Consider the following 26,227-nt stretch of genomic DNA (forward strand, 5'->3'; position numbering starts at 1 on the left):
AACTTTTTTCATGGCTCACTTCCAAATGCGCAAACCTCATTATCCAAAACTTTGGCATTGTTTAACATGAGAATACAACATTCTAACTACATTTATAGGTCAGAAAAGTGGAAAAAGCATCATAGGTCCCCTTTAGTGCCACATACAGTATAACCCCATTTGTTTCCTTTAAATATAAATATCTCCAGTTAGGTAAACATGTTTACTGACTCGGTCTTTTTTTTTTTACATCCTTTCTCTTTTCTCGCCCACTTTCTTTCTACCATATCTTCTATACATCGGTCAGCAAAGTTCTCGCTTTTCTTGTGTGAGTGTGAAGTGCCTTGAGATAACTTTGTTGTGAATTACCACTCAACAAATAAAACCGGTATGGTACATGTACATGGCATTGGGTCAGGTAGGGTAGAAAATGTGAATTATTATTTTTTTTAATTTAGCCTCAGATTACTCTCTAATCTATTCTATTCCATCTCCTTTGTTACATCTTATTAAGACAACACGGTTTATCCTCGCCTCTGTGTCCAAACTACTTTTTCACTGAACATTTTTTTTAAATTTATGAGTAGCCTTAGCTACTGTTGTGAATTGCCGTTAGAGAAACCTTCACTCTCCCATTCAGCATTTTGGCGAGGAAAGGCTTCAGGTTGACTGGTAACTCCTCTACTCTGTTACAGTGTGCATGCATATAAAGTAAAACATGTACAAAGTTAGAGTGAATGAATGACTGAATAATTTACAGTGAAGAAAATAAGTATTTGAACACCCTGCTATTTTGCTATTTCTCCCACTTAGAAATCATGGAGGGGTCTGAAATTTTCATCGTAGGTGCATGTCCACTGTGAGAGAGATAAACTAAAAAGAAAAATCCAGAAATCACAATGCATGATTTTTTAACAATTTATTTGTGTGATACAGCTGCAAATAAGTATTTGAACACCTGTGTATCATCTAGAATTCTGACCCTGAAAGACCTGTTAGTCTGCCCATTAGAAGTCCACCTGCACTCCATGTATCATCCTGAATCAGATGCACCTGTTTGAGGTCGTTAGCTGCATAAAGACACCTGTCCACCCCATACAATCAGTAAGACTTTAACTTGTAACATGGCGAAGACCAAAGAGCTGTCCAAAGACACCAGAGACAAAATTGTACACCTCCACAAGGCTGGAAAGGGCTACGGAGCAATTACCAAGCAGCTTTTGTGAAAAAAGGTCCACTGTTGGAGCTATCATTAGAAAATGGAAGAAGCTAAACATGACGGTCAATCTCAATCGGAGTGGAGCCCCATGCAAGATATCACCTCGTGGGGTCTCAATGATTCTAAGAAAGGTGAGGAATCAGCCCAGAACTACACGACAGGACTTGGTCAATGACCTGAAAAGAGCTGAGACCACCGTTTCCAAGGTTACTGTAGGTAATACACTAAGACGTCATGATGTGAAATCATGCATGGCACGAAAGGTTCCCCTGCTTAAACCACCACATGTCAAGGCCCGTCTTAAGTTTGCATATGACCATTTGGATGATACAGAGGAGTCATGGGAGAAAGTTTTATGGTCAGATGAGACCAAAATAGAACTTTTTGGTCATAATTCCAATAAGCGTGTTTGGAGGAAGAAGAATGAAGAGTACAATCCGAAGAACACCATCCCTACTGTGAAGCATGGGGGTGGTAGCATCATGCTTTGGGGGTGTTTTTCTGCACATGGGACAGGACGAGTGCACTGCATTAAAGAGAGGATGACTGGGGCCGTGTATTGTGAGATTTTGGGGAACAACCTCCTTCCCTCTGTCAGAGCATTGAAGATGGGTCGTGGCTGGGTCTTCCAACACGACAACGACCCGAAGCACACAGCCAGGAAAACCAAGGAGTGGCTCTGTAAGAAGCATATCAAGGTTCTAGCATGGCCCAGCCAGTCTCCAGACCTGAACCCAATCGAAAATCTTTGGAGGGAGCTCAAACTCCGTGTTTCTCAGCGACAGCCCAGAAACCTGACTGATCTAGAGAAGATCTGTGTGGAGGAGTGGGCCAAGATCCCTCCTGCAGTGTGTGCAAACCTGGTGAAAAACTACAGGAAACGTTTGACCTCTGTAATAGCAAACAAAGGCTACTGTACCAAATATTAACATTCATTTTCTCAGGTGTTCAAATACTTATTAGCAGCTGTATCACACAAATAAATTGTTAAAAAATCATGCATTGTGATTTCTGGATTTTTCTTTTTAGTTTATCTCTCTCACAGTGGACATGCACCTACGATGAAAATTTCAGACCCCTCCATGATTTCTAAGTGGGAGAAATAGCAAAATAGCAGGGTGTTCAAATACTTATTTTCTTCACTGTATATGTTTCAGTATGAACTTTCTGTTTCTCTCTCTATACCTTTTCCTCCATTTTCAATATTTTCAAAATGGTTTGTTTGAGGTTTTTCCTTCCCTCAGTCGCCAAAGTGCTTTATGAGATTTTCTCATATGTGAGGAGACTTGCTGACTTTAGACAACTTTTGTTGTGAATGGCTGCTAAAGAATTAAATCAACTTGACTCTTAAGCGTTTAAGCGTCAAAGTAAAGGCTTTTATCTCCCTTAATCAAAGCCAACGGATGCCTTGATGCACTTAAGAGTCACAGGAACCTCCATTTCTTCCTTTATGAGCATAGAAAATGACTACTGTTCGAGTGAATGAATGAGTCGACCAAATGTTCCACTCTAATTCACTAAAATGCTCCCTTCCTTGAATGTATGAGTAGTCTGCTCCATGTGTAAATGCCTTGAGGAATAAAAACTGACTCCTCTCAACCGTTTTAAGCGACGGAGGCTCAGGTAGACGGTGGAGTCCTTCAGTCCGTCGTCCTGTATGTGCATATGGCTCAAATTTCAAAAACACCTTAGAAACCCAAGTCAAGTGTTTGATGTCCAAAGTGGAGTTTTACAGCCAAAAAAAAAAGGCTTTTCCTTTCCTTTCGTCTGTCGTGCTACCTGCTGTTTTTCACCAGACAGAGGCTTGTCGGAAGCAGACTTTTAAACGTTTGAAGGCGTTCAATTAGTCACATGTGAGATAGCTTTATACTCTTAAAATACACATCATGTGATGTCTCTCTCTTGTTGGACCAAATACCAAAAAAAAAAATCCAAACCATCTGGCTAGTCTAGCGCTAGGTGACACATCTCCGAACAAAGAGTGGCTGACTCTTTTTCCGGAAGGGTCTCCATATGAGTTGAAGGGATACTCCATTTTCTCCCGCTGCGCTCCAGATTAATTTAATGCTCTGCCAGGATCGTAAAGATCAAACAAGTGGGGCGATATCATTAAAGCGCGGCAATGTTATCGCATTTATCTAAACAAAGTGATGCGGCGACGATGATGAACAGGCTCTAATTAAAATGCTCGCCATAAACAAAGCCTCAATGAACAATGGTTTATTTTATTCATCTAGTGCGTTGCGTGTCACATGATTACACTTGGATATATCTATCATTAATTTTATTCCCTTCACTTAAAGCTTTTATTGGAATTACTTTGGTTATTAGCTAGTTGTAATGTAGCGACGGGGCGACAATCTCTCTCATCTCGCTGCATAAACCTGCGCATGTTATTCAAATGGCCTCATTTATTATGATAGCTTCCTCATGTAAATTGTGCTGACTGCTCGCCCTTGCACAGTCCTCATTAGACTAATGAAAACCTTCAAACAGAAAAAAAAAAAAAAACCTAAACAAGCTGCCAAATAAAGGTTCCGGGGGTTATTATGAAAATTACAACTGTGGGAGCTTTGCGAGGAGCTCTCTCTTCATTAATTCATGCTCAGCAAATTGGTAACTAATTTAGTTGCACTCCTATGCATTAATGGGTTATTTTGTTAAAAAAAATGTACAAAAAAATCCTACGGAGCAAGACCTTAGAGAGAAAGAGCAGAATCTTAATCAGGAATGGACAAGGCAGAGTGTGTTAATTTGCTTTTTGCAAAAAAAAAAAAAAAAAACAGTTGAGAAAATGATGGTTGATAATCAGACGAGGCACTTCTGCTTTCTGGCCTTGATTTCCTGACCGGTAACCATTACTGCTACTTTTACCTAAACCCATACTTTGACCTTTGACCTATCTAAGTATATATATATATATATATATATATATATATATATATATATATATATATACAACATTTGTTTTACATGTTTTGTGTAACTAGCCACATTAAAATGGTTATACAGTATATTTGATATCTGTTCCAGGACTTTATTCACATTTTACTGGTAGTCAAAGTGGGACATAATAAAGCAAATTAATAGCAAGTCATCTATTGTGTAAGGAGATTTATATCACTGCAATATAAGGAAGATCTGTGACACACACACACACACACACACAGTGTTTGAGTTTTGTGACCCATAAATTGTGTTCATGCTCCTGCTAATTATTCCCATTCACTGCTTCATACCCTGTGAGTGAAGGGCTAATAGTGATTTTCATGTCAGCCTATCCAACAGGGAGCAAGAAGCCCAATGATTTCCACAGTGGTTCTAATATCATTATCACCTCGCCCCACCCTGCATCACCCACTGCTTAGCATCACAACCGATGCTGCTCCCTTTAAAAACCAACAGAGAATTGGAAATTCTATTATTTGATGCCCTTTTCCGGGAGTATAGTAATACAATAGAAACTCCTGCCGCCAATTAATACAACTACTCAAGACCGGGGTGCATCACTTGAACATTATTCACCCATCCCTATGGTACATGACAGGCTGAGCTAGTACATTAATTACAATGTCAAATTAAAGGGAGGAAAAAATACATATATTCATTTAAAAAAATGAATACAATAAAAAGTATAACAAAGAATTGGAACGAATGGGGAATTTAAAAAATAAAGACAAAAATATAGACAAAATAATTTCATAGAAACAATATATGAATTGTTAATAGTTAAATTAACAAATTTTGTTACATTTTAATACAAAATAAAAAAATATGTATTAAATATATGAAATGAATAGATAAAAACTGACTTAGAATACATTAATTCCAAATTCATAAATAATAATAATAATAATAATAATAATAATAATAATAATAATAATAATAATAATAATAATAATAATAATAATAATAATAATAATAATAATAATAATAATTGAGCACTGAAGAGTTCTAGCTCCTTTCTTGTCCTGTGCACTATACCTGCATAAAGTTTAATTAACCCTGGTTAAGTAGTTTTTGTGTAATCCTACGAAGTACCAATAAACATTAAAAAAGTCATATTCCCTCCAAAAAATAGCAGCCTTTTAGGTTGCTTTCCTAATGGCATGGAGATTAAACCTTTTAAGATCACCTTTTACGTTTCCTTTTAATCCATTTTCAGATTAATTTTCTGACCTTTCATTTTCATCCAAAAAAGGTTACGTTATGGGACGGTTTGACAAAACTTTTTGACCTATTTCGACCCCTTCCAATCCAGCAATTAGCCTTAACCAGTGAGAACATAATGATCCCTGAAAAAAAAGATGCAATTTGCTGACGTTACCTTAGCTCAAATGAATAGATTCCTCTTCATGGTCCTTTACTAACAAGTGTATTACACAGCACCGTAGCAACTGAACCAATGTTGTAATATTATTAAGCAACAAATTGCTGCTGATGAAGTCATTGCAAACAACAGCCCTGGAAATGAGTTTCACACTAACTGCTGAATTGTAGACACATGGTGTAAAAAAAAAAACATGAAGAAGTTGCCTACAGCCACGGCTGATAATAATGTGCATGTTTGTTAGAGGCATGATGATGGCAGATGTTATGAATGAAAAACGGACATCCTCAGTTGAGGATCCTTTTAGATAATGAAACCCGACTGACCTTTCTCAGCATGCATCCTTTTCACTTCATGGCTCATGTCGTGTGCAAGGTCTCCCTCTTTAGGCCCAGGTGGGATGTTGGGGGACAGGCCGAGCAGGGCCTGGTTCATGGACAGGCCGTTGTGATGTGGCGCTGAGGACAATAACAGTGTGGGGCGGACAAACATGACATTTAAAGAAAATATATTCATATGTGAAAAATGTCACGTTAAGAAGGAGACGTACGTATCCTGTCCGAGGAGCTTTCTGTGTGGGCTGGGGAGCTGGATACGCTGCTGCTGCGGTGAGACGACGGGTGACTGCCGGGCCTCCTGTTGTCCTCTAAGGATGGGGCCGGAGAGGGACTGTCCGGGATGCGCTCCTGCAAACCCTGCAGCCACAACACCAGCACACAATCCAAAATATAAATATCCAGTATAGGCCCACGTTTGGATGTGAATCAGACACTGATAATAGGACTTTATCGACTTTGCACTAAGAATGCTTTTTTCTTGTTAGTTAGCTAGCATGACTATGCAAAATAACACATTTCCTTAAAGTTTTGACAGGGAGGAACCAATCAATTTCTTGTTGCCGAGTGGTTAGCATGTTGGCCACACACTCAGGAGATCAGGAAGACCTGGGTTCGAATCATCACTTGGACATTTTATGATCAACCATTTCTCCTAAACGTTGATGGAGTGGAGAGGCTCTATTAAGTGCTTTAAATTTTGGGAATTGTACACATTTTTAGGGAGGGTTGGCCTCTCTGGATTAGACTAAGAAATACCTCCAAGAAATACTTTCCATTTTTAAACATGTGACTATTGGATGATTGTGTGTCTTTCATAGAAAATACAATAAAGGTTGCTAAAAACTGATTTTCTGTTCACCTCATACTCTATTTACTTCAAAAAGTCACTAAAAACATACGTATTCTTGATATCGCTAAACTTAGCTAAGCAAGTTCGAAAAATAAGTTTTCTTTATTTTTCTGAAGCTGCTGTCCTTAGCCACTAGTGTACACTTTGCAATCGATTCAAGCTAACATGTTTTGGGCCTTGGCGGATGTCCATTCTGCATCAAAAGATACCTTGATGACAGAGGTGACCATCCTCGAGGGCAGACTCTGGCCCTGGGCAGCGGCGGCCATGTTGGCGATGGTGCTGAGGTGGTTCATCTGGCTCATCGCCATAGTGACGGAGGCCGGCGGCAGGCTGACGGGTATTAGGGGGTGGGGCATCATCATGAAGGGGAGCTCCAGGCCTGTAAGAGAGAGGTCGTTGGTTAGTCAACGATGTGTATGACGGCGAAGAGGGGAGAAACTTCTGAAACTCGACGAAGAGATGCCGTTAATTCGGCGATTTAGCGATTCCCACCCTTGAGATATCCCCCTTTTAAAAAGTCCAATAACAGTAAAGCTTTACATCTATTGGAGGGGAATCATTCTCCATGTTAACATAACAGGCATAAATGTTTTACGGCGGTACGTTAATAATAGAACTCAATAATAATAAAGAAAAGAGGGGATTAAAAACTATACACACAGTGGTTCACCGACCAAAGTTTACACAGCAATAAAAAAGAATCAATTATGCTGTGGTATTATGGAAATATCTCAATATTTAAATATAAAAGAAACCTTGAGCGCCGCCAATGACTCGTTAAAGAGCGACAAACACGACTAATTATATCAGCCGAAAGAGAGCCAGAAATTGACTTTCAGTCGGCATAATAAAAAGCATTTTCCGCCCCTTTCATATATTAATAAATATGCACATTATTCCATTATGGCATCAGACGATATCAAATCTTTTAAATAATTCAATTGCAGTCTGCCGAAGGACGCCTAATTGGGGGGAATTGAAGATGTTTAAATGGCAAAGAGAGCCTAATAAAGACACTGCTGAGGGAGAAAGGCGGGGGGCCGGTGAGGGGTACTTGGGGTAGTTCTTTCATGGAAACAACTTTCAAAGTGCAGACGGAAGGTCAAAGTTAGGCACAAACATCGTCCGTCCCTCCACGTGGGACTTTGAACGGCAAGGATCAAACGCTCGTTCCTGCGCCTGCTTTCAAGAAGACCTCATTGGATCTGATTGAGGGTTTTTTTTTTATCCTGTTGATTTTTTTTTCTCCTCTCACTTGGCAGGCATTTTCAAGGTAATAAAAAAAAACAACAGCAAGTCTTCATTTATTTCTCGACGAAACATCACTCGCCAAAAAGGGTGCAAGGAGATCTGCATGGAGACGCCTCTAAAGAGAAGGACACTGGTTGGAAATGAAAGAAGCTCTCTCTTGATTTCCATAAGAAAGATGGCAGCACACACTCGGAAGTAGAGTATTGCCGAACAATATTAAGCAGGGGATGCCAAGCAGCAGCTTGTATACCAATTACTACTCAGCAGGCTATTAAACCCCCCCAAAAATGGGGGGCCTGATTGCAGGAGTGAGGTGCTTCCCCAAGATCCACATTACAGCATGTATTGCAATACTATCAGTGTATATTCCACATCATGGGTAAACATTTTCTAGTGAGGGGTGCACACATAGAAACTGACGGATGCCAAAAATCATCTGTTGTGAATTTTGCCATTCAGCTCCTGATTAGACTGCACGGCGGTCAAGTGGTTGGCGCGCAGACCTCACAGTTAGATGACCCGAGTTCCATTCCACCCTGTGTGGAGTTTGCATGTTCTCCCCGTGCATGCGTGGGTTTTCTCCGGGTATTCCGGTTTCCTCCCACATTCCAAAAACATGCTAGGTTAATTGGAGACTCCAAATTGTCCATAGGTATGAATGTGAGTGTGAATGGTTGTTTGTCTATATGTGCCCTGTGATTGGCTGGCGAACAGTCCAGGGTGTACCCCGCCACTCGCCTGAAGACAGCTGGGATAGGCTCCAGCACCCTTGTGAGTCACGGTGAGGTACTATTTATCAACTGTTGTGGTCTTGGTCACATGATGTAACAATGTCAATGGTAATGTTAATGGTAATGGTTTAATTGGAGCAAAGTTTATTTAATCTTATTAATCAGTTTCAGATCAGCTGCAATAGATTTGTTCACCTCCTGTTTTCTAAACTTACTTTTGGCTATAAGTGTTTAAGTGACAGGTATAACATTATGGTGCAATGATAGGCATGGTTTATGCTTACTGTAAAAAAAAAACTACACATAGTAATAAATTGCTAATAACTGATAAAGTAGTTGTATACTATGATGAAGAGGACTGTTTAAATGCCAATTCTGGCATGGATCAAAAACGTAATATTTTTTTTGTGTGCACAAGCTTGATTTGTATATCAATTTATTTTCTATACCGCTTGTTTTCATTGGGGTCTCGGGGCTTCAGGTGGGTACATCTTGGACTGGTCCAAGACCAACCAATCACAGGGCACATACTATATAAACAAACAGCCATTCACGCTCACATTCACACAATTGAGAGTCTAAGCCTAAGCCTAGCCTAAGTCGTAATATCTGAAAAAATACACAACAGAACTTCAATGTTCCAAAGGACCCAAAAATCTGGGTCCGTGTCTGTGTGGCTAACCTGCTAACCTGCTAATTCATCCATCCATCTATTTTCTATGCCACTTATCCTAATTCGGGTCAAAGTGTGTAAAAAAAAATAGTTGGACTAAGATAGATGTGGTAACCAAGTGGTCAAAAAAGCTGGCATTGATTGGCGCAGTTCGTCGGAAGCTCAATGCGAGATGCGTCATTTTGTTGTCAACCCTACATGACATATGTCAAGTTTTAACCCTACGCTTTGTTTCATAGTTTTGCTGAGAAATGTCAAGTCCATCTGACTTAATTAATACCAGAACTACCATGTGGCGTATTTGTCAGAAAAATAACAGCACAGGCAACACAATAGGGGGGCATGTTTTGATAAGTGTTCACCCTTTGGTGTACAGTGGTTTAGAAGAAGAAGAGTTACAGTATGCAGTGTTTTTTTCCACAGGGCTGTCATGACAATTTTGTTGGATTTTCTAACGCAAAATGCACTTTCAGAAAAAAAACATGCCTAAAGCTCTATAATAATGTCAGTATGCGGCCATTTTAATGGAACAATGTAGGAATAATAACACAGTACTTTACTTTTCCAAACTAAATTCTTGTGATTTTTAACACATTCCACAACTTGAAACAAAATTGCCATTTTATCCATGATCCACAAGTTTAAGAGGCAAATTCCCACAATTCCCCCTCCTACTCCTCGCTCTCTCCTGAAGGGTGTAAACAAAACGTTTGGAGTAATTTACCGGAAGTAAGCCTGAGGGACCCCGCAAAGGTGCGCTCCTATTTGCCGTCATTAAAACTACAAATCACTTAATACCGATATAAACAGCTCAGCTATTATGTTGTTGCGTGAGCGGTGGAGTTCACGGCTGGCTAAGCAAAGATCGGAATCTGCGAGGACGAAGAGAGTGAATTAAAACAGCCCTTGGTAAGAGCATGATTATGAAAGGCTGTTATATCACGATTGGATTGCATGGCTGACGCCGCTACGTAAAAAAAAAACAAAACACAATCAGACTGAATGTTTTAAAATGATGACAATACAAGCTGATGACAGGAAGGATAACCTTCTATGTTAATCTTCACCTAAACAGGAAGTCGGAATTTCCGGACAAAGATCTGAAAGCAGCATGGAACTTTATTATCTTCTCAATGCAATGATTCATTGTTTGTGCAGTGGGCAAGATTACATTCGTCCGGCCAAGAAAGGAAAGCTTCAGACAAACAATAATGTCAGCTGTAATTGATCGGAGGTCGCCGGCTGGGTCCGTGCTAAAGGCGCACTATTTAAGCGACAATCTGCCCCGCCGCTCTCAGACGCTGGCTAATGAAGCTGTCTGTCTGGGCTATTTACCTGCTCTTAAATGGACGGCAGGTGATGTACTGTAAGAGACAAGGGCTGTGGAAGATGTGCGGAAATAGGAGCCGCACATGCCCGAGGAATGTATAATTGGTCTGTGCGGCGCAAGCTGGGGATCTAGCGCTAATTAAACGCCTTGTTTAAAGCCGATCTGTCTTTGTTTGCTGGGCTGCTGGAACAATGCAGCCGAGACGCTGTTGTCAAACTAACACTTCCTGGTTATCCTTTCAATTTGATTTCAATTGAACCAGACAAAAAAAGAGCCGACGTGTTCGCCGCTAAGCCTTCTGGAAATGCCTCTTGTCTTCCTCTCTGATCCCGTCAAACTCAACAGGACCATTCCAGTACGAACCAGAAAAAACAATCTCACTGCCAGTCCTTCTTTAATTGAGCTTAGAAAATGCCTCCATGTCTTACTCCTGCAGCAAAGGTGATATTATGTTCTTTTTTTAAGGCAAAATATGATATAATGTAGAGTGCATAGTCTTGCTTTCCTTTTAGCCGAAGAAAACTGTTGCATTTGAAAGCAATATAGTCACATATTAACGACTCAGCAGAATAAATAACCAACTGACCACTTTCAAATGATGCCAAAATTAAGTGTTTGTTCCCCAAGCAAAAGATGTGTAAAAATGTAATTCATAAACAAAACAATATTTTATAAAATTGTATCCTTTATAGAACATTATTTCTTTTTAGTTCTGCAAATAGTGTAACCTTGTATTTTTCTTAAATATTATTCATAATTAATAGTACATAATAATATATTATTAGGACTGTTAATCGATTAAAATATTTGATTGTGATTAATTACATTTTGTCCTTAGTTAACTCAAAATTAATCTCATTTAATCACAGATATTAATACATTTATATCTATAATAATAAGGGGGCTGATATCAATTTCATAACTTTGGGCCATTATTTAAAACAATACAGTCAGCAAGCATATTTCTGTATGACTATGTTTCTTTTTATTATAAGCATATTATCTCAGAATAAATAATAACTAATAAATAATCATTAAAAATAGTTACAAAAAATGTATTGATGACTTTGCGGAAAACATATTGTTTGATTTCGCCTTTTTGATGTCATATGTTGTCATATGTTGTCCATAGCAAATCAATCACATGAGTGCTGATGCCCTTCCTGACACAAAGGCAGAGAAGCATGGACTATAACACAATCAGGGATTTAGTTCTGGAGATATAAAGTATTGTGGTATATTCATGCCATTCCAGCTTAAACTAGTGCTGAACCACTTCTAAAGAATCATGTATGATTGAGAGACTGTGGAGCAGGTCTCATCACACTTTATCCAAGAGGAGACTGAGGGTAGCGAGAAAAACAGCAATGGCGTTCGTTCTTTTTGTATTGCTTTGGTGTATCACATGCTTTTGTCTGTGTGTCTGTTTAAAAAAAAAAAAAAAAAAACAGGAACATTCCCGCCTGGACAGGGCAGTGAAAAAAAACTGCGACACTGTGAAACACATTTGCATTCTGAGCTAGAGTTTTGAAGTGAGACGCAAATATCCCACAAGCCTCTTCACTCTCTCTGGCCCTTGTTTAATGAAGTGATCTCATAAAAGCCCCCAATGTCGTATTCCGGCAAGAAAAGGTGAGACATGGACAGACTGTGTTGTGGTCATATAAAAACAAATTTGCCAAAGGAAATTTGAAGTTTTCCCTCCGCAGCACTAATCCGCTCTACATCTTTATTAGGCGTGTTCATCTCCAGCCACTGTACGTAGAAGCCTGGCGGACATGAGATCAAACGTTGAGAACCCTCCATAAATGTGTTGTCTGGAGTTTGCAGTGCCACTTTAACACAACACACACACAGTTCTGATATTATACACACACACACACACACACACACAGATGGCAGGTTCAGTGGAGACTGTTGGGTCCTGCTACTCATTAAAGGGGGAGGAAGGTAATCTGGCTTTGATGTCGCCACCCACAGCCCCACGGTGTCACTGAATGCAAAGAAAAAAAAAAGAACTTTTGTGTTGATATACTTAATGCTGATCATAAAGCAAACATGTTGCCTTTGTTAAAAGCCTCCCACGCGCTCAGATGGGAACGGATGCCGCCAAGACGATGTAAACCTCAGATGATAACAACAAGGTGTTATAGGTGCGAGCGGGCCAGAAACATGAAACACATGCAAACAATATGCGTTACATTCCAGAGGCCATATGGAGACACATCAAGCTGAGTGGCGTCAACAAACTCAAATAAAAGGGTTGCTTGAACATCAGTTATACGGTCAAATTCAAGCATTTTCAAGCGGCTTTATTGCTATTATTTTACTTTATCATGTTATAACACGTTCTAATATACATTTAAACCAGCAGCAGAGGAAATTAATGTTTGCACATGTGCTCCAATTGTATTCAAGACGAGACTGAGGGCTGCGAGAAAACAGGAGCAAACAACGTGGAGAATAATACTGCAGCAACAGGATAGGATAAGCTAATGTTAGCATGTGTTTATTTGTGTCATTCTCCAATGAGCAACAAGTAGTGGTTTCCTGTATGATATTGACTCCGGGTACTAACAATAGTACTTTGTAGTACTTACAATAAGAGATTAGGTACCATGTAGTGGAAAACAATACAATTCATTCATTCATTTTCTACCGCTTTTCCTCACGAGGTCGCGTGGATGGTGGAGCCTATCCCAGCTGTCTTTGGGCGAGAGGCGGGGTACACCCTGGACTGGTCGCCAGCCAATCACAGGGCACATATAGGCAAACAACCATTCACACTCACATTCATACCTTCGGACAATGTGGAGTCGCCAATTAACCTAGCATGTTTTTGGAATGTGGGAGGAAACCGGAGTACCCGTGGAGCATATGCAAACTCCACACAGAGATGACCGATGGTGGGATTGAACTCGGGTCTCCTCGCTGTGAGGTCTCTGTGAGGTCCTTTGTCATAAATATACGTATATACATATATATATTCTGTCACTATCAGGTAAATGGCGGCTGTTCTGGTAGTGTTACCACTTTAACAATAGTACTGTATTTATTGTAATTAAAACCGTGAGATCCGATGACCACGGGAAAAAAAACGTCCCTCTCACACCCCATGTCCATTTTCCTGCCTGCCGCGGTATGACAACGAGTGGGGCCGTGTGATTGATAACGCTCGTCGATATATTTCATTCGGGAAGCCTTAGTCAAATGACAACGGCTTGTCATTGACTGAAAGCAATCTTTTTAAAAGGGGGGGAGCCCTTGCTAAGTATCAGATGAAAATGATTCCTCTGTCTGCTTGGGTGTCACTGTCTGCTGGGGCTTTATTGATTGGCTGGGAATATATTGCAGCCGCAGCAGTAACAGCTGCTGCTAATATCGCCACTCTGCACTCTCCACGCCATCCTCGCTTAGCTTTCCCTTTACCACAATGCGGCAAATTCATCGGGAGTGACGCAAATCTAAAGCGAGCCCAAGTTCCGACCCAAATTAGCGCAGCCGTTCGTCCAGCAGGCCTCGCATGAGCGTGATGGCGCTAACTGCAGCTGCCATTGTCTCCTCTGCTCTGTACGCTCTATGTTATCAAGCGCGGGGATGTTGGCATCGCCTGCTAAAGGTCATTGACTGTAATGAGATTTGCCACATGCAAGCATATGGCTTGATTATGGGCCTCTGTTCGTTAACATTTGCAGCAAAGAGCCAGACAGACAGCCAGGAAATGGGGGGGCTAGCGCTGGCTGGAAGGCGGGAGAGGTGAAACGTGTTCTGCATTTTTTTTCTACTCAAAAGATAGCAAGAACTTTTTTTTTTTTCTGTCACACAGATGATGGATCTTTCCATTTCTCCTTAAAGAATGCATGCCATTAGCGGCCAGGGTTTTTAAACGATCCCATAAAAGTTAGCCCTGATACACTTAAAGGACAAACACCTCCGTCTCCTCCGCTAATAATTTCCAACACATGTTACACTCCAGCGCCTCACTCAAGAAAGCAATTATGCTAGCTCGTCAAAGCAGAGATGTTTTCTTTGTTGTCTGTCTTATCAGGGGATGCTCTTAAACATCCCAAGTCTTGGAAATACTTCAATTCTAATTGGTTGGATAGCGATCGGAATTTAATGGAATTTCCTTGATTGATGTTGGGGAAAATGATCAATCATTAGTTTGGAAATGTTACTTTTAATGGGATGTTCTGAACCTGTTTCTTGTACCGTGTTTAGCAGAATAAGATGTTCAACTTCCCATAGCTGCTGTTATGTTTGTATATTTTATATTTTGTCTATTGAGGTCCCTGCTGAAAAATACAGCATAGACCAGAATAAACCAGTATACCAGCATATGTTGTGTTTTCATTCTGTATGATGGTCTCCAGATCATCCCTTGTGAGGATAAGCGGTAGAAAATGAATGAATGAATGAATATTTGCAACAACAAAAGCAATAGTCATTGTTTTTTGATGAAATATCAATAACTGTCAATAATTTCACAATTGGGCTGCAAGGCGGCCGAGTGGTTAGCACGCAGGCCTCACAGCTAGAAGACCGGAGTTCAGAAGAAGAGAAAATAATGTAACATTGACACTCCTGATGGCTTCCACTGTTACTAACATGACAGGGAAGGTCCACCTGAGATGTTTTCCATACAGCACATTAGAGGGAGCGCTATCATGATCTGGGGGGATTTTTCCTTCAATGGAAAAAGGTTGAGCAGGGGCTTGGAATGGCAGCCGGCTGTGTGGAGATGTTGCAGGGAGCATCCGTCATGACTGAAGGCCCTTGTCTGACTGTTTTTTTTTTTCAAAGAACAACACTGTAGTTCACAATGCATGCCTGACAAAAGACATTTCCAGAGGAATCTTCACCACCTGGAGCAACATTCCCACAAGCCGACCGGAAACACTGGCATCAGCATGCCCAAACCAACTTTTGAAATGATGAAGATCCAACCATGCAATTAAAATTTTGATCAGGAGTGTACATAACATATTTGGGATTGTAACAGTGCAAACAGGCATGAAATCGGAACAGATCAGCAATATAAATTTAGGCTTATTGTCTCCTGATGTGAAATAATAATATAAAAAGAAACAAACAAACAAACAAAAAAAAAACCCTGACCAGTTGAGTTGTCACCCCCTATCAGCATTAAGGCTCATTCTTCATTAATTGGATAGATTAATTTGGAGCGCCGGCATGGCATGAGGGGGGTGGGGGGCGCATGGGACGCTGTCCCCTCCTCACTCCTCTCTGTCAGCTCGAATTTAGCGGCGCGAGGGACTGACCTTTGCAAAGTGAAGAGATCAACACAATTTGAAAAGACAATGTCACTTGGTGTAAATGTGATACGAGCAAATAAACGACATTCAACCTTTCAGCGGCGCTTTCGCAGGTTTCAGTGGGTGCAGGGGGGGGGGGGGGGATGCAAAACAGTTTACACGAAAAGAAAACTATACAACAACAAAAAAAGATGAAAAGGATGGCATCGTGCGTCACCACCATGGGCACTCATGCTTGGGAGGAAACATTGCATGTAATCGCAACATTGTGACAACACAGTTTCCCGTTAGCTTAGCATCCAAAACATTCATTTCATTCATTCATTTTCTACCGCTTTTTCCTCACGAGGGTGGCGGGGGTGCTGGAGCCTATCCCAGCTGTCTTTGGGCAAAAGGCGGGGTACACCCTGGACTGGTCGCCAGCCAATCACAGGGCACATATAGACAAACAACCATTCACACTCACATTCATACCTATGGAGTGGCCAATTAACCTAGCATGTTTTTGGAATAGTACCTGGAAAAAACCCACACATGCACGGGGAGAACATGCAAACTCCACACAGAGATGGCCAAGGGTGGAATTGAACCCTGGTCTCCTAGCTGTGAGGTCTGCACGCTAACCACTATAACACTGTGCCACCCGCACCCAAAACATTGCATTTTAAATAGTATGTAATCTGTCTTTAAACAAACGTTTACAGGGTTTTTTTCTCACACACACAACACCAGATGCATCATGACGGAAATAATCTTTAATCCATCCTCCACGTTATCGTCAACCTGCACTTGTCGTCGCTGCGTTTGTGAGTGTTTGGCATCGCACTCCCAATTTCCCCCGGCCGTGCATATTTGACGCTCAGCGCCGGCAGAATGGGAACGAGGACATTAAACTTCATTAAAGAGCAGAAAGGTTTATCTTTTGAAATGTCTATTAAAATGTGCGCCTCACTTATCTGTCACCTGGCTCCCGTGAGGCTCAGCGAGACTAATAGAGAGATGGCAAGGGGCCTCAGCCCGTGAGAGAGAGAGAGAGAGGGAGAGAGAGAGAGAACCATCAAGCTCTTCGCTCACGCTGGAAGGACGCCTTGTCGTCTTCTCTTGACGGAACCCCTCCTCGTCCCTGTTCCTGCGCCTTTAAACGGCTTCTGCCTGATGCCGCAGCGCAACCAAACAGTGCTGTAATTGCATAAATCAGACAATAATGTTCCTCTCCTGCCACCACGGATCTCTTGTGATATGCTCATGAAACAGATTCCATTCGGCCTATGGCTACAATCTCCCCACAAGAGAGCTACAAGAGGAAGATGGATGAAGTTGCCCCCAGACACTCATATCAGGTCAGTGTGCGCTTTATCCCTTAATGGTTAAGGTTAGGATTGAGTGGAAGGAGAAGAAGTGGGGGTTGATACCAGATCTGAGCCTGAGGGCCGTCGCTCTGTCTAGCAGGAACAACAAGGAAGCGCTCGCCCACCATCCTCCCATCCGTGTGGTGGCCCATATTTGTGCTGCAGCCCCACCAGCTCCTGGAGCAACCTAGCAGGTCTGAGCCGCTTTGGATATGTCCTTCCACCCGGAGAGCGTTATTATTAGAAAGGACATAAACAGACTAATTAAATCGCAGCAGTGGAGCTGGAGGCTGACAGCTGGCGCGGAGAGTGTGACCAAAGCCATCGCTGTCAAAGTGGCGGCCTGTCGTCGCTACATGTGGCCTGCTCGTGGGCGCCCATCTTTGGACACACGCACCACGCCATGCGCTGTCAGAACACGAATGGACGTTACATATTGTATTGGTGACATCAAAAAAGACATTTTTAAATCAATCCATTTTGTACTGCTTATCCTCATTAGGGTTGCAGTCTATGCTGGAGCCTATCCCAGCAGACTTTGGGTGAGAGGCAGGGTACACCCTGGACTGGTCGCCAGCCAATCACAGGGCACATATAGACAAACAACCATTCACACTCACATTCATACCTATGGACAATTTGGAGTCGCCAATTAACCTAGCATGTTTTTGGAATGTGGGAGAAAAACGGAATACCCGGAGAAAACCCTCGCATGCACGGGGAGAACATGGAAACGCCACATCGAGAATCAAACCCAGGTCTTCCTGATCTGTGTGGCCTACATGCTAACCACTCTTCACCATTTTTTAATAGTTTTTTTCAGTTATTTTTTTCTTTTTTAATTTATACCACATATTTTAGTTTTTTTATCTTCTTATTTAATTTAAATAAAATATTTCAACATTTTATCTTCAAACACAAGGTTCTTTCTGGTGTGTTTATTTTTTAAATATATTATAATAAAAATACATAACTACTATGCATATTGATTCATTCATTGTCTACACCACTTGTCATCACTCGGTATGCTAGAGCTTATCCCAGCTGACTCCGGACGAATGGTGGGGTCCGCTCTGGACTAGTTGCCAGCCAATAACAATTATTTAAACGTATATTTTAAATGAAATAATAATATATATGAAGTATTTTGATTCATTTTTATTTCACACTTTTCACTCATCTCTAGTATTGCTTTACTTTCTAAAAGTATTTTTGTCATAAAAATCTACAATTATTCGATTGTAAATAACTCCAATGTTAAAGGCTATTTAAACTCGTGATTTTTAAGTGTCATTTTTGCAGATGAAAAATGAGTAATACAAGTTTTAATGTTGTAATTCCACTTTTCTCCACAGAAGGCAGTAATGAGTCACTCTCAACTTGTAATGCAGGTTTACTGTAAAGTGGGGGTCATTTCCAAGGTTTATTTTGTAACCCAATTTGGATTTATATGTGTATCAGAAAATTTTATTAACATTTTTTTCAGAACAAATTACGCAAATCACCTTTGTTTATCATAGTTGTTAGTGAGTTTTTGTTTAGTTTTATGATTTGTCACCAAAAATAGTCCTTTGAAGCTCTAGTACAGTATTGATAGTGTATGTGTTTGATGGCGACGTTTGGAGGTACTTGTTAAAAACGTAAAACGTTACAATCGGTCATAAAGTGGATGAAAACAATTTTCTTCAGTCAATCACATTATACATAAATGCATGTTGATTCATAAACACTGTTGCCCTAATGTGTTATTTAGCATTCGGACGCAAATTGACGGTCTGATACGATCCAAGGCGCTATCCAGCAGAGCGGTAAGCACTCCGGCAATTAGTGACTCGCTCCCTGAATCTGCGGCGGAGCCCGGTGCAGACCCCATATCGAGAGAAGCCCCGCTTATGCATTGATCTTGCTAAATTAAGGCTAACTGCCCCCAGATTGCTGCGTCTTGATGTACCTTCTGGATGAAGCTACGTGCCGTTGGCGGGGCCAACACAATGATTTGGGAAGTGAACACACATTAAATAATTAATGATCCCTCCACCTCCACCCCGGTCGCCTCTTAAAGCTGTGACCGCAGACTGATGATGAGAAAATATGGTTTTAACAAGTCAATAACGGCTACGGCAACCAGAATAACCTAATCAATGCAGCTGCCGTGTTTGCAAACCCGAATTATAAACGCCGATAATTGATCTCTTCCATTCCCTCCTTCACGCCATTATCGACCGGGCCGAGAATGACGGGAACTTTCTAGATTTCCTGCGACTTTTGCCCCTCCACCCCCCTTTTCTATTTGAAATTTGCAAGCTGTAGCATCAGCTTAACCAAAAAGGATTAAGTCCCAAAGCCAACAGAGAACACAGATAATGCTCAGTAATTGGTAAAAAATGAAGATGAATGGGACAGCTAGATAAGGACCAATTAGCTGCTGGGAGTGTACAGCTGTGGTCTCCTCGCAGAGCTCTCTCAGGGGCCACAGCCCACCACCCCCCCCACCCCCTTCGTTCTCCTCATCCACACAAATACATGCAAGCAGCGAGGGTGGAGCTGACAGAAATTAGCCTGATGACCCTGGAAAAGAGAGAATGATGCTTCTTCTTCCACATCCCTTCTTGTCTTTTTTTCTAAACTTGCATAAAGGCAACACTTGAGGCACCAATCAGGACACAGGCAACCGAGCAGGTGGTTCTTTTAAAATTAAGTGCTTTTGGATTGTGAAGTAGGCTAATTGAGTGTCGACGTGAACAGTGAAAACCTCTGAAGTCAAAGACATTTTGTAATGGATCTACAGGTAGATTTCTGCATCATGGAAAAAATCATGGAAATTGATCTGTTACAGGGTTAAACCGTCGAGGCAATGTTTTAAGTAACTTTTACTTAACGGTAATACAGGTGAAAAAATGAATAATTCAAAGATAAAAACTTTTATAAATAGATTAAACACATTTAAATTCACATTAAAAAGCTTTAATTTAAGCATTTGATGAACAAACACTTAATGGAATATAGCAACTTTTCGTGGCTCATGATGTGATCATCAGTGAAACGGCAGCTAATATAACCAATACTGGACAACACTCGCCTGTCGGTGCCTGACAGCCAGAAGTCTAAAGTAACCGGAAAAATAATTGAATTCATTGGACGAGACTACAGTCAGGGCACCTTGGAATTGTCCAACCATCCCTAGCTTACATGTTGGTTTGTTTTGTTTTTTTACCCTTTTTGCCCTTTTGTCCACATGCAAACGACAATCAGTGAAAAGAGACTTTTTGGAAAACATTGAGACTTAATATTAAAAATTAAAGTATAACATTTAACCACAGTTAATATTAATAATTAAATAGTAAAAATAAATAAATAAATAAAACGCACTCTTTAGGTTTTGGAGACTCAAAATTGCCCATATGTATGAATGTGAGTGTGAATGGTTGTTTGTCTATATGTGCCCTGTGATTGGCTGGCGACCAGTCCAGGGTGTACCCCGCCTTTTGGCCAAAGACAGCTGGGATAGGCTCCAGCATGCTGATGAGGATAAGAGAAAATGGATGTATGTATGTTTAGTTTTTTTTTGGGGGGGGTTAGACCTGGGACCAGTGAAATATGTAGATTCTCCCCAGGACACACATGCTTACAAAATTTGGTGTATTATATAATAATAATAATAATAATAATAATAATAATAATAATAATAATAATAATAAAGGGTTTGTCGATGGGTGAATGAACCAGCAAAAATAAAAACATTAATGCTGACAAAGTAATGATGATAATAATAATAATAGTAATAATAATAATAATAATAATAATAACTAATAAAAATGATGATACTACTAATAATAATAATAACAACAGTACCTAGAAAAGTGCTTTATAAAGGCAAGGCCTAGCGCCACCTGTTGCTTTAGCATGTACTTACAAATACGCTCCGACGTGGACAAGAGATTTTTGTTAAAATGCTTTTGGTGTGGAGGGAGATTAGTTAAAGAACTTGTCTCGTACGTGTACACATAATCGGAGTCTCCACTGCTCAGGAGAAGATTAGGAGCCTATGAATTTAAGCACTGCGATGTTTGTTTGGGTAGTGGCATCATCTGGCTGATGACGGTCGGAATTCCCATATCTAATTACGAGCGGGATTTGAGCTCCATTAGAGCCGTGTGGTGACGAGCTGGACGAGCAAACGGCGGCCAAAGCAATGCGGGAGGAGGAGGAGGTGAACGTCAGATGGATGGATGGATTAATTTTTACCTCCCACTCTTCAACTCGTGAGAAACACTTTATTTTCCTTCCATGCCGTGGAAAAGAAAAAAACAATTCCTTCTCTTGAAATTGGCAGGTGTTTGTTAGCGGGCAGCGGACAGTGTTTTCTCTCCCAGTAATGAAGGTTGTGGCTGGGGTCAGTGCGCAGAGGGGGCGGGAGGTGTGGAAGTAGGGAGGTTGTTTATCCCCCCTCAAGGCCCCAGCGCCACACGTGTTTTGCTTGGTCTGTGATCTGTAATTGTGGCATTTCCTGAGAGGCACAGGAACAATCCACAGTGCCACAAAACACACACACACTCTCCTTTCATTTCTTTGTCTCTCATCATATTCACAACTATTTCCCCTCTCACTCAGGATGTTTCCTTTAGTCTAAGAGTGGAATCGGCTCTTTTATTTATATACTATTTTCCCCCAACCCTTCTTATAATTAATAACATTGATGCAAACAGGAAACTCTAATTGAGATGAATATTTGATGTGAATAGGGTAAGAAACATTACGCTGTCAATTGACATCAACACAAAGACAGCGGCGGGCGATCCGACTATACAAAGAGAACGGAGTGTCCTTCATTGGCTCATGGCTCAGCTTTCAGCGACCAAAAAAAACCCAGGAGGAGGAGGAGGCACCTTTAGTTAAGAGGTTTGGGAATTAATAGAGCCATGTTGTCCAATTATATCTATGTCACGGTTGGTTGCATCAATTGTATAGCAACTATATCACTTGGTGTGTTGATTAGAAGGTAACCATCACATTTATAATAAGTATATCACTTAATGTCATCAACTATAGATAGCTAGGTAGTTGGACACAGTAGGATTGGTAGGTAGGTAGGTAGGGCAGTTGAAAGGAGGGGATAAGCAGACATGTCAGCAGCGAGTGTAGGGAAAATAGAGGAAGCTTGTTCTCGTGTAGGAAGGATGGATGCAACGGTACACGATTAAATATTGGACCCTGCACAAGACACAATACATTCCGTCCTTGTGTACCGTGGGTTTGCCATCTATTTTGCAAAGTGTGTATGTGGGAGTGTGTTACCATAGAGATAAGAACGTTTCTGCGAACTTTTAACACTGCACTTCAGGTAAGCAACTTTACCAAAAATAAATTAATCATCATCCTGTAGCAACCCTACATGTTGCACTTGTACCTGCAAACCAGAGGTGTCCAAAGTGGAGCCATTTTTGTTCTGCAGATCCTGTATTGGGTATGCTAGAGCCTATCCCAGCTGTCTTCGGGCGAGAGGCGGGGTACACCCTGGACTGGTCGGCAGCCAATCACAGGGCATATATAGACAAACAACCATTCACACTCACATTCATACCTATGGACAATTTAGGCTATGTTAACACTGCAGGGTAAGATGCACAAATTCAGATTTTTTGTTGAAATCCATTTTTTAATGTGGACATTCATATTACCAAACAAATGTGAAATGTGACATGCATGCGCAAAAGCACATCACTCGAATTTCAGAAGTAATTGATAATAATAATAATAATAATAATAATAATAATAATAATAATAATAATAATAATAATAATAATAATAATAATAATAATAATAATAATAATAATAATAATAATAATAATAATAATAATGCTGCACAGTGGTCGTGTGGTTAGCGTGCAGACCTCACAGCTAGGAGACCCGGGTTCAATCCCACCCTCGGCCATCTCTGTGTGGAGTTTGCATATGCTCTTCGGGTACTCCGGTTTCCTCCCACATTCCAAAAACATGCTAGGTTAATTGGCGACTCCAAATTGTCCATAGGTATGAATGTGAGTGTGAATGGTTGTTTGTCTATATGTGCCCTGTGATTGTCTGGCCACCAGTCCAGGGTGTACCCCGCCTCTCGCCCGAAGACAGCTGGGATAGGCTCCAGCACCCCCTGCGACCCTCGTGAGGATAAGCGGTAGAAAATGAATGAATGAATAATTATAATAATGATCATAAAATAAAAGGTAGAGTAGGAAGGTACAAAAAGTAGGCAGGGTATAAGGTAAAATAGAGTACAGTACAGGCCAAACGTTTGGACACACACAACCCAAGTGATGGTACCAACACCATTAATAAGGAAAGGCATTCCACTAAGTCACCCTGACAAGGCATACCTGTGACGTGAAAGCCATTTTAGGTAACTACCTTATCAAGCTCAATGAGATAACGGCAGGGGTTTTCAGCACTATATATAAAAAAATATATATAAGGCATAAAAAGAACTGTAGGTCTAAAATGTAAAACACAATTAGAGGTATTAAATATAGTTTCACCATGATGTGACATTAGCTAATTTGAGCAAAATCTTACTTCCCTGGCCTGACATGTGAGATTCTTGTGTTGAAATGAGAAAAAACACAACACCCTCAAAGGCTAAGTGAATCTATGAACACAATTTCCCAAAGCTATCAGCCTTTTAACAAGACCCTAATTGAATTGCTGTGAGAGCATTGGGCTGTTTTTTTTCTTCTTTTCTTTTTGCTATGTGCCATTTCAATTAATTATTAGCCCTAAAATGCAGAAGGATTTTCATGATATCACACAGAAGCACTTAGTGTATTAAAGAGAACCATAATAGAGCGGATCCGTGAGCCCCGTTCCAAATTACAAACCAAATGTATTCCCCGTGGCTCTAGCTGCTAAGTGGAGGTTTTTTTGGATTCACTTTACAACACTTGACACGGAGATGAAAACAGGATGTGTTGCTGAGCTGATTTAACAATGCCAAATGCATAAAGCGTGAGGTCATCACTCTGAGAGAATGGAGTGGATAGAGAGGGGGGGGGAAAGTGTGCACGAGGTCACAGAAATAAAGATAAATGTGAGCAGCAATAGCAAGGCTGTGGCAATGGAGCTAATAAGAAAGTGTTTTATCTTTTTTACAATTTAAATAGTAACCTTGAGCCCACCAGCAGGCGCTGCTGGAATCGTAATTCCGGCTTGCGTGCTCTCAGGTGCGCATGGGCGCTATAGCGTTAGTGAAATATACGGCGGTGACGCCTCTCGGCCCCATCCACAATCAATTGGATTCTTTTGCTTTAATATTTACTCGCCGCAGATGAGACGCTCGTCTGCATGGTGATGAAGAGGCTGCCACTAGCATTTGAAGGTGACCTGTCAGCGAGTATGGACAAATCTCTCGCTCGCAGAAATGTAGAAAATAAATCATTAGCTCGACAGGGCCGACCCCCACTACACACCCCTTAGCGCTCTCACTCACTCTCAGCGGATTTAAATCAGCTCAGATTTATGATTTGAATTAATGCTTGGTTTGGTCAAAGGAATGGTGTGGGAGACAAATGGTGTTTGCTACTGAAGCCATCCTAGTATTGATGAGCGGGTGTCGCCGCAATCTCCCCTTTATATCAAGCACTCCCGCCCTGACAGCGCTGGCCAGCAAGAGTCATCCCGATAATACGCCAAGGAGTTATTGCAATGCATCACCAGTGGACTCTTCTTCATACGTCCTCACTCTGCTATTTATTTTATTTATTATTCATATGCTACCCATCTAACCACTTCCTTACCTGAACCCAATCTACCTACTGTAGCTTCGAATCATGCCCACACTCTTAAAAATGCTGGGTTGTTTTTTTTTGACCCAACCGCTGGGTTGAGCCTGTTGGGTCATTTAATTGGGTAATTTTTTTTTAAATTGGGTATTCTGAGAACCCAATTCGCTGGGTTATCTCTCTTGGGTGCTAAGTTATTTGCTGCTGGGTTGTGATTTCCATTATGTAAAAGTAAAAAAAAATAAATAAATACAAATAATATATATATATTTTTTTTTAATTTTAAATGTTTTTTTAATTAAAAAAATTGTATGTAAAAGTAAAATATCAAAAAAATAAATGAAAATTAATATATATATATATATATATATATACACGTATATATATATATATATATTTCCTTTATGTAAAAGTAAAAAATTAAAAAAAAATAAAAATAATGTAAAAAAAAAATATATATATATATATATGGTATATTGGCAACCCAATTTGCTGGGTTGAAATAACCCAGCAGTGTAGTAAATATGAACCCAGCGTTGGGTCATATGAACAACCCAATGAACAACCCAATTGTTGGGTTAAGATAACCAACTCAACTTGTTGGGTTAAAATAATCCAACGCGAGGTTGGTCCAATATTTAACCAGCGCTGGGTTGGGAAACAACCCATATTTGGTTGTTTTTAACCCAGCATTTTTAAGAGTGCAACATTAGTGCAACAAGAGTGCTACATTACCTTATCTTAACCTACCCTACCTACCTACATTTACGGTCCTTATACTCTACTGGAATACTCCCCTCCGTTGCTACCCTGGCCAACTGTAGCTACTTATCAACCAAACTTGACTATCTGCCTATCTCCCTACTCTATATGACTGTATGTACCTGCTAATTCTACCCTACCTACGTACCTTTATAGCCTACTAGCCTACTTACCTCTCTCCTCATCCTATGCAACTCTAATTATCTCTACCACCCCCATTTACCCCAGCCTCATCTACCTAACCGAGCCCTACCCTACTAACCTAACATTTCTGACTTTACATTGCTTCAACCAACCCGACCCTACCAACCCAGTCCTACCCATCATGCCACACACCCAGAAAACTACCTAAATGCCACCTGCCACC

At 40.7% G+C, this 26,227-nt stretch overlaps 1 protein-coding gene across 2 annotated transcripts in view; it reads right to left on the reverse strand.

The window, feature by feature from the left end:
• Positions 1 to 26,227, reverse strand: part of dachd (dachshund d) — a 162,339-nt gene that overhangs the window by 26,310 nt on the left and 109,802 nt on the right. For both annotated transcript variants that reach the window (XM_078795305.1, XM_078795306.1), the window contains 3 exons: positions 6,926 to 7,098; positions 6,079 to 6,223; positions 5,855 to 5,986 (listed from right to left, as the gene is read on the reverse strand). In XM_078795305.1, coding sequence (XP_078651431.1) covers positions 5,855 to 5,986; positions 6,079 to 6,223; positions 6,926 to 7,098 — 450 coding nt within the window. The remainder of the gene's footprint in view (positions 1 to 5,854; positions 5,987 to 6,078; positions 6,224 to 6,925; positions 7,099 to 26,227) is intronic.

Source organism: Doryrhamphus excisus, linkage group LG12 (genome assembly GCF_037039965.1).
Source record: "Doryrhamphus excisus strain RoL-2023G ecotype Guam linkage group LG12, RoL_Dexc_Guam_v1.1, whole genome shotgun sequence".
Classification (NCBI taxonomy): domain Eukaryota; kingdom Metazoa; phylum Chordata; class Actinopteri; order Syngnathiformes; family Syngnathidae; genus Doryrhamphus; species Doryrhamphus excisus.